At 35.0% G+C, this 14,089-nt stretch overlaps 2 protein-coding genes and 1 pseudogene across 2 annotated transcripts; all 3 read left to right on the forward strand.

The window, feature by feature from the left end:
- Positions 1-1,744: 1,744 nt before the first annotated feature.
- Positions 1,745-2,692, forward strand: LOC125361604 (olfactory receptor 8H1-like). The gene has a single exon (XM_048360162.1). The coding sequence runs from the start codon at positions 1,745-1,747 to the stop codon at positions 2,690-2,692; it is 948 nt and encodes a 315-aa protein (XP_048216119.1).
- Positions 2,693-6,165: 3,473 nt separating this feature from the next.
- Positions 6,166-7,113, forward strand: LOC125362545 (olfactory receptor 8H1-like). Its single transcript, XM_048361365.1, has one exon. The coding sequence runs from the start codon at positions 6,166-6,168 to the stop codon at positions 7,111-7,113; it is 948 nt and encodes a 315-aa protein (XP_048217322.1).
- A 3,763-nt stretch (positions 7,114-10,876) lies between these two features.
- Positions 10,877-14,035, forward strand: LOC125362546 (annotated as a pseudogene).
- Positions 14,036-14,089: the final 54 nt, after the last annotated feature.

Raw genomic sequence — 14,089 nt, forward strand, 5'->3', positions numbered from 1 at the left:
GCTATCCTTTGTTTTAATTTAAAGCTTGTTATATACTTTGACAGTGGATTTCTAGTCCTGAAGACTAGAAATATTTTTAAATTTAATTTTATTGTCAAGCTGATGTAAATAGGGTTACAATTACATACACAAGATAGTGAGTATATTCCAAGAAATATTTTCTACCTTCTAAAATAGCACTTTCTAAGAATTCATTGGATATATATAATACATATCATACTTTCCTTACTCACACCCATAAATTGTCCCTAAGAATTGTAGGGAATGAGCACATTTTCTAAGAGGAATATTTTCCATCAATATTCATATAAAAATAAATTTTATTATCATTCAATGCATCATTCACCGTAAACTTATCGTGATTCTTATGGTGTACATTATGAAATTCCTCTATTTATTTCCTCATATTGGGAAAATAATGCTCAATGAAATATTATCTAATACATTCCTACTTTAGATCTCAACCTAAAAATTAAAACCAAAAAGCATTGCATTAAAAGAGATTATTTGATCTTCCTCTTAATTGTGGAGCTCCTATGTGAATAGCTCATGCAGATTGAGCACTTGAAAATTTCTCCTTGAAAATATGCCAACTTACCCTCATTGGAAGTTGGATGACAACGGGTTGCATAATACCCACAGCCCATTAAATAAGGTGCCCTGGGCCAATCACACTGGGAGAAGAAGCATGCACTGGGCCTACAGTAGCTCCTTGTGGTTCTTTAGAGATAATTTACCTTTCTGGTAAACTTTTCTCTTGAGCAAACTATAAAAATTTTTTGAGTTATATTTACTTCATAATAAAAGCTAAATGCCCACAAAGTGTAAAAACAGCCCAAGGAAGAAAAGCAAATGCATATTGCAGAAATGTTTAGTACCTTATAAGAATGGTATTTTTTTTTTATTTTTTAAAAAGAGATTTAGCAAATTGTTGGGCTTATAATAACGGTAGAAGTTGTATTCTCACCAACTTTTGCTCACAGTAAGTATTTGTAAAATGGTGGATTTACTTAAAGATAGAGATTGGAAGGGGAAAACCTGGAAATAAAGAAAGGGGTTATAGGGCTGGGGATATGGCCTAGTGGCAAGAGTGCTTGCCTCTTATACATGAGGCCCTGGGTTCAATTCCCCAGCACCACATATACAGAAAACGGCCAAGAAGTGGCGCTGAGGCTCAAGTGGCAGAGTGCTAGCCTTGAGCAAAAAGAAGCCAGGGACAGTTCTCAGGCCCTGAGTCCAGGCCCCAGGACTGGCAAAAAAAAAAAGAAAACAAAAGAAAGAAAGGGGTTATATAGCTCAGGAAGCATTGTAATCATAACCCGACTTATGAAATTGTAACCCACTTGTACAACTATATAATAAGAGTAACGGAAGTAGTAGTAGTAAGAATAACAATAAGCCACAAAAATCTACTGGATTTATGGTTTCATTCACAGTAATTCTTAAAATGTAGGCATAATAGTATATAAGGAAAAGCATATTTGTATTGCTTAAATGGCTTACAAGAGCATTTAGTACATTATAGGATAGCAAGAGAGAAATTTACTTTTAGGCATATCATATGTAAATGCCATTATTTAGATTTCATGATTAAATATAAGTCATAATGCATAACTTTATGATTAATTATGGGACAACTTAGGGTACTGAAAAATGCTGAATTATCCATATAAAGGCAACTCACTTGGGAATTATTTGAGCTAAAGATCACAGCTCATTTCTCAACAGTGTCCATCAGTGGTCAATGAGAACCTGGAATAACACAGAAGTATCCAACTTCATCCTTATGGGGCTGACAGATTCTGCAGAGATGCAATGGGTACTCTCGGTACTTTTTCTATTAATTTACCTGATTACTGTGCTGGGAAACGTAGGCATGATCATGATAATTCGCCTAGATCTCCACCTTCACACACCTATGTATTTTTTCCTCACTCACCTCTCATTCATTGACCTCAGCTACTCAAGTGTCATCACACCTAAAACTATAGTGAACTTACTGACTTCCACCAAGTGTATTTCATTCCTGGGCTGTTTCACACAGATGTACCTCTTCATCTTATTTGGTGGTGCGGAAATTTTTCTCCTCTCTGCCATGGCCTATGATCGCTATGTGGCTATCTGCAATCCTCTACAATATCCTATAATAATGTCCCCAAGACGCTGCTGTGCTCTGGTTACTGGTAGTTACATGATTGGCTTTGTGGATTGTTCTTTCAGCGAGCCCTTTGTAGCCAGTTTGCCTTTCTGTAACTCCAATGTAATTCTCCACTTTTTCTGTGATGTATTTCCAATTTTATCTCTGTCCTGCAATGATACATACACCACTGAAATTGTAATCTACATTTGTGCTGGCTCTACACTCTTCCTGTCACTTACCACAATGTGCTGGTCCTATGTTTTCATTTTCTCTACTATTCTGAAAATTAAGTCCACCTCAGGAAAGCAGAAAGCCTTCTCCACCTGTGCCTCTCACCTCCTGGGAGTCAGCATTTTTTATGGCACGACAACCTTTACTTATTTAAAACCCAAGCAGTCCTACTCCCTGGGAAAGGATCAAGTGGCTTCTGTGTTTTACACCATAGTGATCCCAATGCTGAACCCTCTCATTTATAGTCTTAGGAACAAAGAAGTGCAAAATGCTTTCGTTAGAGTTGTGCAGAAGAAACGGAGCTCTTGGCAACTAAGATGATAGTGATGTGAAGCATTTAAACTAATCTTCCCATGCTTTATTGGAAAATTGAAGTGATTCATTTGAGTATACTTACATTCAGTTGCTCTTCACTTCTCTTACCATAACTGATATTTCCTAGAGTTTATTATTAGACATCTATATTGAATTGCTAGATGATACATGCTATTCTTAGCTGAGCAACTAATATACAATGCAAATTATTTGCCTGCAAATTTTAAATTATGTCATAAAATATTCTAGGTATACACCATATTTATATGCCTAGTAAATTTTCTTATGGAGGAGATATGTACATATGTCCAATGATGTACATATGTCCAATGTTAACAGGTTTAGTGTTAACTTTTTATAGCATAGAATACTTTCTTTTGTGTACCATGCTTATGAAGTCACTGCATGTTTTAGAATTGTTGTTTTAATTTTTCTCTGCTAAAAGTTGTTTCTATGGTTTTATAGTATAGTTCCTTTTCCTATTTTTGTTCTGTAAACATTTATAACAATTGCAAATTACAGAGATTGTTTAAATCCAGCGATCATAATTTTATAAAATAACTACAAAAGGTCTAAAATGTTTTGGGTTTTTGGTGTGTGTGTGTGTGTGTGTGTGTGTGTGTGTGTGTGTGTGTGTGTGTTTTGCCAGTCATGGAGCTTTAACTCAGAGCCTGAGCACTGTCCCTGGCTTCTTTTTGCTCAAGGCTAGCACTCTAACACTTGAGCCACAGTACCACTTCTGACTTTTTCCATATATGTGGTATCGAACCCAGGGCTTCAGGTATACAAGGCAAGCACTCTACCACTAGGGCCTATTCCCAGCCTCTAAAATGTTTTAATAAAACTTATATTTGATTTTTAATGGCTTTTGATTGTTAATATAAAATGCACATACTACTAAAAGAATCTCTTTGTTCAAACTCCACACTGCCAAAAATAAAAATAAAATAGTGGCATAAAAACCTCAACTTACCTATTTTAGCAGTGAATTATTTAATAAAACATTAACATTTCAAAACTATCAAGTTCTTCATAAATTTTTCCATTATATTCTGGACATTATTAATCTATTTCAAAAATTTCCCTTGTCATATATCAATGGCATTTGAAAGAATTTTCACTCAAGTTTGCTTTCCTAAGTGTCATATGGACTACATTTTTGATAATTTTTCTATATATTTTTGTTTGAAGTTGAGAATAATATTGATTTATAATTTCCTGAAATTTTGAGTTGTTTTTTTTTTTTTTTTTTTTTTTTTTGGCCAGTCCTGGGCCTTGGACTCAGGGCCTGAGCACTGTCCCTGGCTTCTTCCCGCTCCTAGCACTCTGCCACTTGAGCCACAGCGCCACTTCTGGCCGTTTTCTGTATATGTGGTGCTGGGGAATCGAACCTAGGGCCTCGTGTATCCGAGGCAGGCACTCTTGCCACTAGGCTATATCCCCAGCCCCTTTGAGTTGTTTTTGATAATGATATGCTTTACAAATTTCTCTACCCATGGCATTGGCATATTTCTAGGTAGTTTGCATGAACATTCATAAATCAATAAATACACTATAGAGTATAAATTGAATCAATAGTCCTCATCACTAAGTCATCCCAATAGTTGTGGAGATAGCCTTTGACAAAATCCAAACTTCATCCATGAATAACAAGTGAAAGGGGTATAGAACCTTTGATCATACTTTGAATTCCTTATACTATAATTATCAGTGGAATTCCTTGGCCATAATCAATATTTAGACTTTTGAGGGATATTAAATTTTATTGGAAAAATCTCATGCAAAAATAATTTGTTCCAGTGATTCGACATTCACCAAGCATATTAAAGTGACACAGAAAATCACACTTAGCTATCCTTTGTCTTAAAGTCACATGCTTGTCACATACTTTGATACTGGAATTCTAGTCTCCAGGACTAGAAATAGTCTCTGTCTTCTAAAATAGCACTGCCTTTTAAAAAGTTCATTTATGATGATAATACTTAAAATTGTAGGGCATGAACACACTTTCATAGAGGTAATATTTTCCATTTATATTTGCAGGAAAATAAATTTTATGATCACATAGTGCAAGATTCACAGAAATCTGTTTCCTAAATCTTATTGTGTACATTTTGAGATTCCCCTCTTTGCTTCCCCATCTTGGAAAATAATACCCAATGAAATGCTTCAGGTGTTATTATCTAATTCATTCCTATTATAGCTCTCAACCTAAAAAATAAACGTTTAAACAATAAACGTTAAACGTTGCAACAAATGAGATCAGGTGATCTTCCTCTTTAATGTGGAGCTCCTGTGTGAAAAACTCATGCAGATTTAGCACTTGGAAATTTCTCCTTGAAAATAGGCCAAGTAACCTTCATTGGAAGTTGGTTGCTATGGATGACAACGTATTGCATAATACCCAAGTCCCTTTAAATAAGGGCTACTGGATGTATCAGACTGGGAGAGGAAGCCCGCACTGGTCCTACAGTAGCTCCTAGGAATTGTTTAGAGTTACACCTTTCTGGTAAACTTTTCTTTGGAGAAACCTGATGAAAAATCATTGAGACTGAATTCACATCACAATAAAACAATGAATTCCTAAAAAGTGGAAAATTAGCATAGCAAAGAAAACAAATGTTACTACACAGATGTTTAGTACTTTAGAAGAATGATGAGTTTCATTTCCTAAAAATCAGATTTTAAAATCATTGGCTCACAATATTGGAAGAAGTTTTGTGTTCACCAACTTTAGTTTACAGTAAGTATTCCTTTTATAAAAACATACTTAAAAGTATTTAAGTAAGGTTGATGTACAGAAGTGTACACTTACAAAAGTAAGGAAATAGTATATTTCTTTCAATTATGTCAACTCTTTTTCATTTTCCCCCACTTTTTTTCTCTTTCCAACCATTCTTCCAGGAAAGTTATTCATTTCCAACATAGTGTCTAGTGAGTATCACTGGGGAAACAGTAAATATTCTTAAGATTTTGGATTTATTTAAGATACAGACAGGAAGGGGGATATCAACAAATGGAAAAAGGGTGATATTTACCAGGGAGCATTATACTCATAATCTGAGTTAGGGAATTGTATACTTTTGATACAATTATATAATAATGATAATTAAAATAACAAACCACAAAAATGATAATGGCTTTATGATTTCATTCACCAAAAACTTATTTCAAACATATTCACTACAGTAAAATATACAGTACAGCATTTTTGTATTGTTTAAACATTTTAATAAGCATTTAGTCAAGTATAAGAAAACTATTGAGAAAGTTACTTCTGGTGATATATTATCTTAATGTCACTTTGTACTATTATTTAGAGTTGAGGATTAAATTTAAGGCAAAATGCTTAACTTTATGATTACTTTTGAAACAACATAAGGTATTGATAGAAATCTTGCATCATCCATACAAAACAACTCATTGGGGAATCCTTTGAAGTAGGGATCACCCGTCACTTCTCTGTCCATCAGCACACTATGAGAACCTGGAATAACTCAGCAGTGCTCAACTTCATCCTTATGGGGCTGACTGACTCTGGAGAGATGCAATTGGCACTGTCGGTACTGTTTCTCCTGATTTACTTGATCACTGTGCTGGGAAACGTAGGCATGATCATGATAATTCAACTGGATCTCCAGCTTCACACCCCTATGTATTTTTTCCTCTCTCACCTTTCATTCATTGACCTCAGTTATTCAAGTGTCATCACACCTAAAACACTGGTGAACTTAGTAACTTCCACCAAGAGTATTTCATTCCTGGGCTGCTTCACACAGATGTATCTTTTTGTCTTTTTTGCTGGTGCTGAAAGTTTTCTCCTCTCTGCCATGGATTATGATCGCTATGTGGCTATCTGCAACCCCCTACAGTATCCTGTTATTATGTCCTCAAGACAACGCTATGCCCTGGTTACTGGCACTTATATGATTGGCTTTGTGGATTGTTCTTTCACTGTGATTTCTATAGCCAGGTTGCCTTTCTGCAATTCCAGTGTAATTCTCCACTTTTTCTTTGATTCATTTCCAGTATTATCTCTGTCCTGCCATGATACATATGCCACTGAAATTGTAGTATACATTTGTGCTACTTTTACCCTATCACTGTCCCTTATCACAATGTGCTGGTCCTATGTGTCCATTCTCTCAACTATTCTGAAAATTAAGTCTACTTCAGGAAAGCAGAAAGCTTTCTCCACCTGTGCCTCCCACCTACTGGGAGTGACTATTTGTTATAGCACTGCAGCTTTTACTTATTTAAAGCCCAAGAAGTCCTACTCCCTGGGAAAGGATCAAGTGGCTTCTGTGTTTTACACCATTATGATCCCCATGCTGAACCCACTCATTTATAGTCTTAGAAACAAGGAAGTGATAAATGCTTTCATTAGGGTTGTGCAGAAGAAATGGAGTTCAAAGCAACTAACATGATTGTATTCTGAAGCATTTAAACATTTGACGCATTTAAACATTTCCATGGTGTGTTTGAAAAAAGTGATTCATTCGTGTATGCTTAGGTTCAGTTACTCTGCCTTCCTCTTACTATAACAGACATTTCCAAGAATGTATTATTATATGTTTACATTGAATTTCTAGAACATAAATAATGTACGTATCTGGCCAATTAATTTATGGCACAAATTATTTACCTACAATTGTTAAGTTATGCTATAAACTATTCTATGTATACCATAATTGGTGCTTTCTAAATTTTCTTATGGAGGAGATAACTATAGATATCCAATGTTATCATTTTATGTATATTTTTATTGTTTAGAATAATATTGTGTGTACAATTCTTTAAAATTCTCTGCATGATTACAGTTCAATTTCCTACTTGCATAAGATAAACCTTGATTTCTTATCCATAGTTTACGTATGAAATGAAGAATATTGACATTAATGCCCTGTCTTGTTTTTATTGTGAAATTATTGTTCCTTCATTATTGTAATGCATGTGAATTTCTATTTTTTATTTATTTATACCTCTTCTGTGGCTTGAACTCAGTAGCTGGGCTCTGTCCCAGAGCATTTTTTGTAGTTTATTTGCTTATTCATTTTTTCATTCAATTATTTTTTGTCAAGGTGATATAGAGAGAGGTTAATCGTTACATATGTAAGGTAGTGAGTACATTTCTTATCACATTTGTTACCTCCTCCCTCATTGTATTTCTACCTCCCTCCTTCCCAATTTCCCTGCCCCCTGAGTTTTCCAGTTAGTTTACAATATGCTGTTGCATTGGTTCACATTTTACCCTTTGTCTCACCATTTTGATGTTCCCTTTCTCTTCCCTAATTCAGACAAACATATGTACAATACCCAGGGTTCCATAATCAAATACAGTGACAACAGGTGCTAAATTTTGGCTTTGGTGGTTAATTGAAGATGAGAATCTCCTGGATATTTTGTTTGCTAGGGCTGTTTTTGAACAAGGATCCTTAGATGTCAGCCTCCTTGGCAGGTTCACAGGTGTGAGCTACCAGTGTTTATGTTTCAATTGAATTGAATTGAATCTTAGCCACCCCCAAAATAATAGATGTGTGAACACATCAGCATTTCAGAAACTTCCATTTAGAATAAACTATTGAAGTAAATTCTTCTTATATAAATATGGCATATGCTAATGTTGAATGAGGCGATTTGGAAAATTCTCCTGAAAATAATTAGTAAGCTGTATAGTGTACTATTGTGTATAATCTTCTCAAGGAATAACTATGACTGTGTGTATCCATATAACTTACTTAAATGGAATTTGTTTCATTTCCTGTGCATTCTTATGGAACTTGATGTAGTCACTTAAAATCTGTTACATTTTTGATGACCATTTCAATAAAAGCTGTGAGATGATATTGTCTCATTAAGCAGGGGAACTTAAGAGTCATTTTGCAATGCTTGAATTGAGAAACTGTGACTTTTCCATGATGAAATCTTCTTGCAGTAACAGTTCCTATGTGGGCATCTGATAAACATGTGAGGAACAGGCATCCAGTGACATATCAGGTCTGCTTCATTGCACTAGCTAGCTTGTTGCCTGGGGTTTGGAATATACTTTAAAAATAAAATCTTCAATAAAATGTTTTATTTAACCTTGTAATAGTTCTAAATAGAGGTATAAAGCAAATATTTGATAATAAATGTAAGAATGTAGCATGCCATATACTCCAATTTAGGTAAATACTAAAATTTTCTTAATTGTCAATTTTTATCTATGTATTTTGAAATTGCAATTTGCATTTTCTCCAATGTTAAAGTTTACTTAATAAAAGTAGAGTTCCTTTTCCTATTTTTTAATTCTAAGATATATTACAATTACAAATTATACAGATGATTTAAACCCAACCATTATAAGTTTATAATGTAACTACAAAGCTAATGTCTAATTTTTTAATTAAAAACTAAATGTAGTTTGCCTAAGTGTCTTCTGAGTGTTAATATAACAATGCACTTGCTACAAAATGCATTCATTTGGTCAAATTTTGCACTGCCAAAAATAAAAATAATTAAATTTAAAAACTTGATCTTATGTATTTCACAAGTTAATTATCCAAAAGATTGTCATAATTTCAACATGCCCAATTTTTATTAAACATTTCAATATTTATTTCATTCTGCTATTTCTTATATATTGCAAAATTTTCCGTTGTTATATATCAATGTCATTTGCAATAATTTTTTTTACTGAATTCTGCATTCAGAACTATGCCAAGTAGACTACTTATTTGCTAGTACCATTGTGTTTTGTGGTTTCAAGTTGAGATTAATATTGCCTAAGCATTAATCATTTACTAAAATCTTCTTGAAATTGTTGTTGGTAATGAAATACTTTTAAAATTCCTCAGTTTGTGGAATTAGCATGTTTCTAGGATGGTTAAATCAACATTAATAGATCAACAAATACAGTGTAGAGTGTAAGATGAATCAATGGTCTTGATCTGCCAGTCATCCCAATAGACGCAGAGATAGCCTTTGACAAAATACCACACTCATTCGTGATTTACCATTCAAAGAGATCCAGAGCCTCTGATCACACTTTGACTTTCTTATGACACAATAGTTAAAGGAATTCTTTGGCCATCCTCAACATCAATATGACTGATGACTATTAATTTTATAATTGGGAAAATCTTACACAAGAATAATTTGTCCCAACTGATTCCTCCTTCACCAAGAATATTAAGGAGACACAGAAAAATCACCCAGATAAACGTGTATATATGTACACACACACACACACATATATATACACATATGCACACATATAAATATACATATATGCATATGCACATATGTATATATGCACACACACACACACACACACACACACACACACACACACACATATATATACCAAGGGTGGGTACCAAAATCAAATACACTGACAACAGGGGCTAAACCATAGGAAAGAAAAATGAAATAATTTCACATAGGACATTAAGAATAACAATGATAAAAATTTATTTCCATATCTTGGAGTTCATTTATCATCTTATATGATCATATGTACATAGGTATTGAGCTACTATGATTCTGTTAGGATTATCCTAGATATATACTAATTATTTCCACTGAGGGAAAAAATAGAGTCTATGTTTTTTTGGGTCTGGCTCACTTCACTTAGTATTTTTTTCTGTGTTTCCATTTGCTTATGAATGGGACAATGTCATACATTTATTTGAATTAGGGAAGGAAGAAGAACATAAAAATGGTGAGACAAGGCATAAAGGCAAATCAATGCTACAGTGATACTTACAAGCAAATAGGTTGGAAATTAACTGCACAATTGGGCGGGGATAGGGAGGAGCAAAAATGGGCAAAAAAAATGAGGGAGGAGATAAGAAGTTTGACAGGAAATGTACTCACTACCATTCATTCGTAATTAAAACCCCTCTGTACACCAACTTGGCAATAAAATGAAATTTAAAAAAGAAAAGAAAACCAGTCTGACTTGTTCCTATGTCTTAAAGCTACTTGCTTGTCACATACTTTGATGCTAGTTTTCTAGTCTCCAACACTAGAAATAGTCCCTGTCTTTTAAAATAGCATTGAATTCTAAGAGACCATTGGGTCTTCATGTAACACACAGTGTCTTTACCTATGTTATTCAAACTCTTAAAATTGTAGAGAATGAACACACCTCCTTAGAGGAATATTTTCCATACATATATGTAGGAAAATAAATTTTATGATCACTCAATGCAAGACTCACAAGAATATTCTCCTAATTCTTACTATGAACATTTTGAGATTCCCTATGTGCTTCCTCATCTTGGAAAAATAATCCTCAATGAAATATTTCAGGTGTTATTATCTAATTCATTACTATTTTGGCTCTCAACAACAACAAATATTTAAAATAGCAATGCGTCAAATGAGATCAGGTGATCTTCCTCTTTGCTGTGGGGCTCCTATGTCAAAAATTCATGCAGTTCTAGCATTGATTTGTCCTTGAAAACATGGCAAGCAAACTTCCTTCCAATTGGTTGTCACTAGTGACAAAGTGTTGCACACTACCACTGCCCATTAAATTGGGTGCTTTGCAGATATCAGACTGGGAGAAGAAGCATGAACTTCTCTTATAAAAGGTCCTAGGGAATTCTTTAGAGGTATATCTTTTTGATCAACTTTTCTTTTGAGCAATCTGATAAGAGTTCTTTGATTTTTAATTTACCTCACAATAATTTATATATACTTTCAAAGTGTAAAAATAACTACATGAAGGAAAACAAATATTAGATTACAGAAATGTTTACTACTATAAAGGAATGGTATGTTTTAAATGAGATTTAGAAAATTTTGATTTACTGTTTTGGAAGAAGGTTTGGGTGTACCAACTTTCATTCACAGTAAGTATTCTTAAGATGTTATATTTACTTGAAGATAGACACTGTAGGTGGGAAATTTAGAGAAGAAGGAAAGAGGTGGTATTGACCAAGAATCATTACACTGATAACCAGACTTTTAGAGCTGTAACCCTTTTTACAACTACAAAATAATAATAGTAATACATTTTGGATTTAAATTTAGTAATATATAAGGTATACCATTTTAAAATGTTTACTTGTTTCTTTATTGTCAAAGTGACATAAAGAAGGTTATAGTTTCATACATAAGGCAGTATATACATTTGTTATTCAACTTGTTACCTCCTTTCTTGTTTTTCCTCTGGCTTCTGCCCTCCCAATTTGCCTCCTCTCCTAGGAGTTGTACAGTTGGTTTACAGCTTGTATGTAAGCTATGGAATTTTTTTAATTGATTTGTTTATTCTCAAAGTGATGTACAGAGGGGTAACAATTACATTTGTAAGTGAGTGAGTACATTTCTTATCAAACTAGTTACCTCCTTCACTTTTTCCTACCTTCCTCCACCCCAAGTCCCTCCCCAAACCCCAAATCCCTCTCCCACCACAAGTGGTACAGTTGATTTACAGCATATAGTTTTGTAAGTACTGAAGCTATAGCATTTTGTACTGCTTAAATTTTAACACAGCATTTAGCAGAATATAGGACAACAATCAAGAAAGTTACTTTCAGTAAGGTATCTAAATGTCATTTGTACAATTATTTAGAGTTCATGATTAAATTTAAGTCATAAAGCAAAACTTTATGGTTATTTTTGAAACAACACAAGGTATTGATAAAAATCCTGCATCATCCATACAAGACAACTCATTAGCTGGGGCTGGGAATATGGTCTAGCCGCAAGAGTGCTTATATCCTATACATGAAGCCCTGGGTTCGATTCCTCAGCACCACATATACAGAAAATGGCCAGAAGTGGCACTGTGGCTCAAGTGGCAGAGTGCCGAAACCAGCCGGCAGTGAAGAGGAAATCCTGATTGAGGGGGCGAGGATTAACGAAAAAGAAAGATAGATAAGAGAAAAAAGAAGACAAGAGACTAAAGATGGGGTTCAGAAGGTCTGCATCTTAAGATTGTAACTCAAGACTGCAGCCAGGTTTATTCTTAATTTCCAGCTTATATGCAGTTTTGGAACCAGGGAATAACATAGGGTTGCTAAAATTCAAGAACACAAAGAGGCTTCGAAGTTTGCAACATTTGATGGAAGTAACCACAGGATGAGGTTGAATAACATAGGAATGTACTCCAGCAGACATAGCAGAGCAGACATAGCAAAGCAATTCCGCGTAGTGGCAGAGATACTAGTAAACAAATGTCCTTGCAGTTAGCATATCCTTGTGATGGCAACATAGCCAGAGATCAAAGTGAGAATAACTGCTAGCTCTGCTCCCTACAGCAGAGTGCTAGCCTTGAGCAAAAAGAAGCCAGGGACATTGCTCAGGCCTGGGGTCCAAGGCCCAGGACTGGCCAAAACAAAAACAAGACAACTCATTTGGGAGTCCTTTGAAGCAGGGATCACCCATCACTTCTCTGTCCATCAGCACACTCTGAGAACCTGGAATAACACACAGGTGCCCAACTTCATCCTTATGGGACTGACAGATTCTGCAAAGAGGCAGTTGGTGCTCTCTATACTGTTCCTCATTATTTACCTGATCACTGTGCGGGGCAATTTGGCATGATCATTATAATTCACCTGGATCTCCAGCTTCACACCCCTATGTATTTTTTCCTCACTCACCTCTTATTCATTGACCACAGCTACTCAAGTGTCATCACATCTAAAGCTACAGTGAGCTTACTGACTTCCACCAAGAACATTTCATTCCTGGGCTGCTTCCCACAGATGTACCTCTTAGACTTATTTGGTGGTGCGGAAATTTTTCTCCTCTCTTCCATGGCCTGTGATTGCTATGTGGCTATCTGAAATCCTCTACGGTATCCTACAATAATGTCCTCAAGTCTCTGCTGTTCCCTGGTTACTAGTAGTTACATAATTGGCTTTGTGGATTGTTCTCTCACAGTGATCCCTATAGCAAGGTTGCCTTTCTGCAACTCCAATGTAATTCTCCACTTTTTCTGTGATTTAATTCCAATTTTAGCTCTGTCCTGCAATGATACATATACCACTCAAATGGTAGTCTACATTTGTGCTGGCTCTACCCTCTTCCTGTCCCTTTCACAATGTGCTGGTCCTACATGTCCATTCTGTCCACTATTCTGAAAATTAAAGTCTGCCTCAGCAAAGCAGAAAGCCTTCTCCACCTGTGCCTCCCACCTGCTGGGAGTTACTGTTTTTTTATAGCATGGCAGCTTTTACTTATTTTAAACCCAAGAAGTCCTACTCCCTGGGAAATGATCAAGTGCCTTCTGTGTTTTACATGATTGTGATCCTCATGCTGAACCCACTCATTTATAGTCTTAGGAACAAGGGAGTGAAAAGTGTTTTCATTACAGTTGTGCAGAAGAAATGGAGCTCGAAGCAAATAATATGATAGCCATCTGAAGCATTTAAACATTTCCATGGTCTCTGAAAGAAGTGATTCATT

Source organism: Perognathus longimembris, chromosome 13, assembly GCF_023159225.1.
Source record: "Perognathus longimembris pacificus isolate PPM17 chromosome 13, ASM2315922v1, whole genome shotgun sequence".
In the NCBI taxonomy this organism is placed as follows: Eukaryota; Metazoa; Chordata; class Mammalia; order Rodentia; family Heteromyidae; genus Perognathus; species Perognathus longimembris.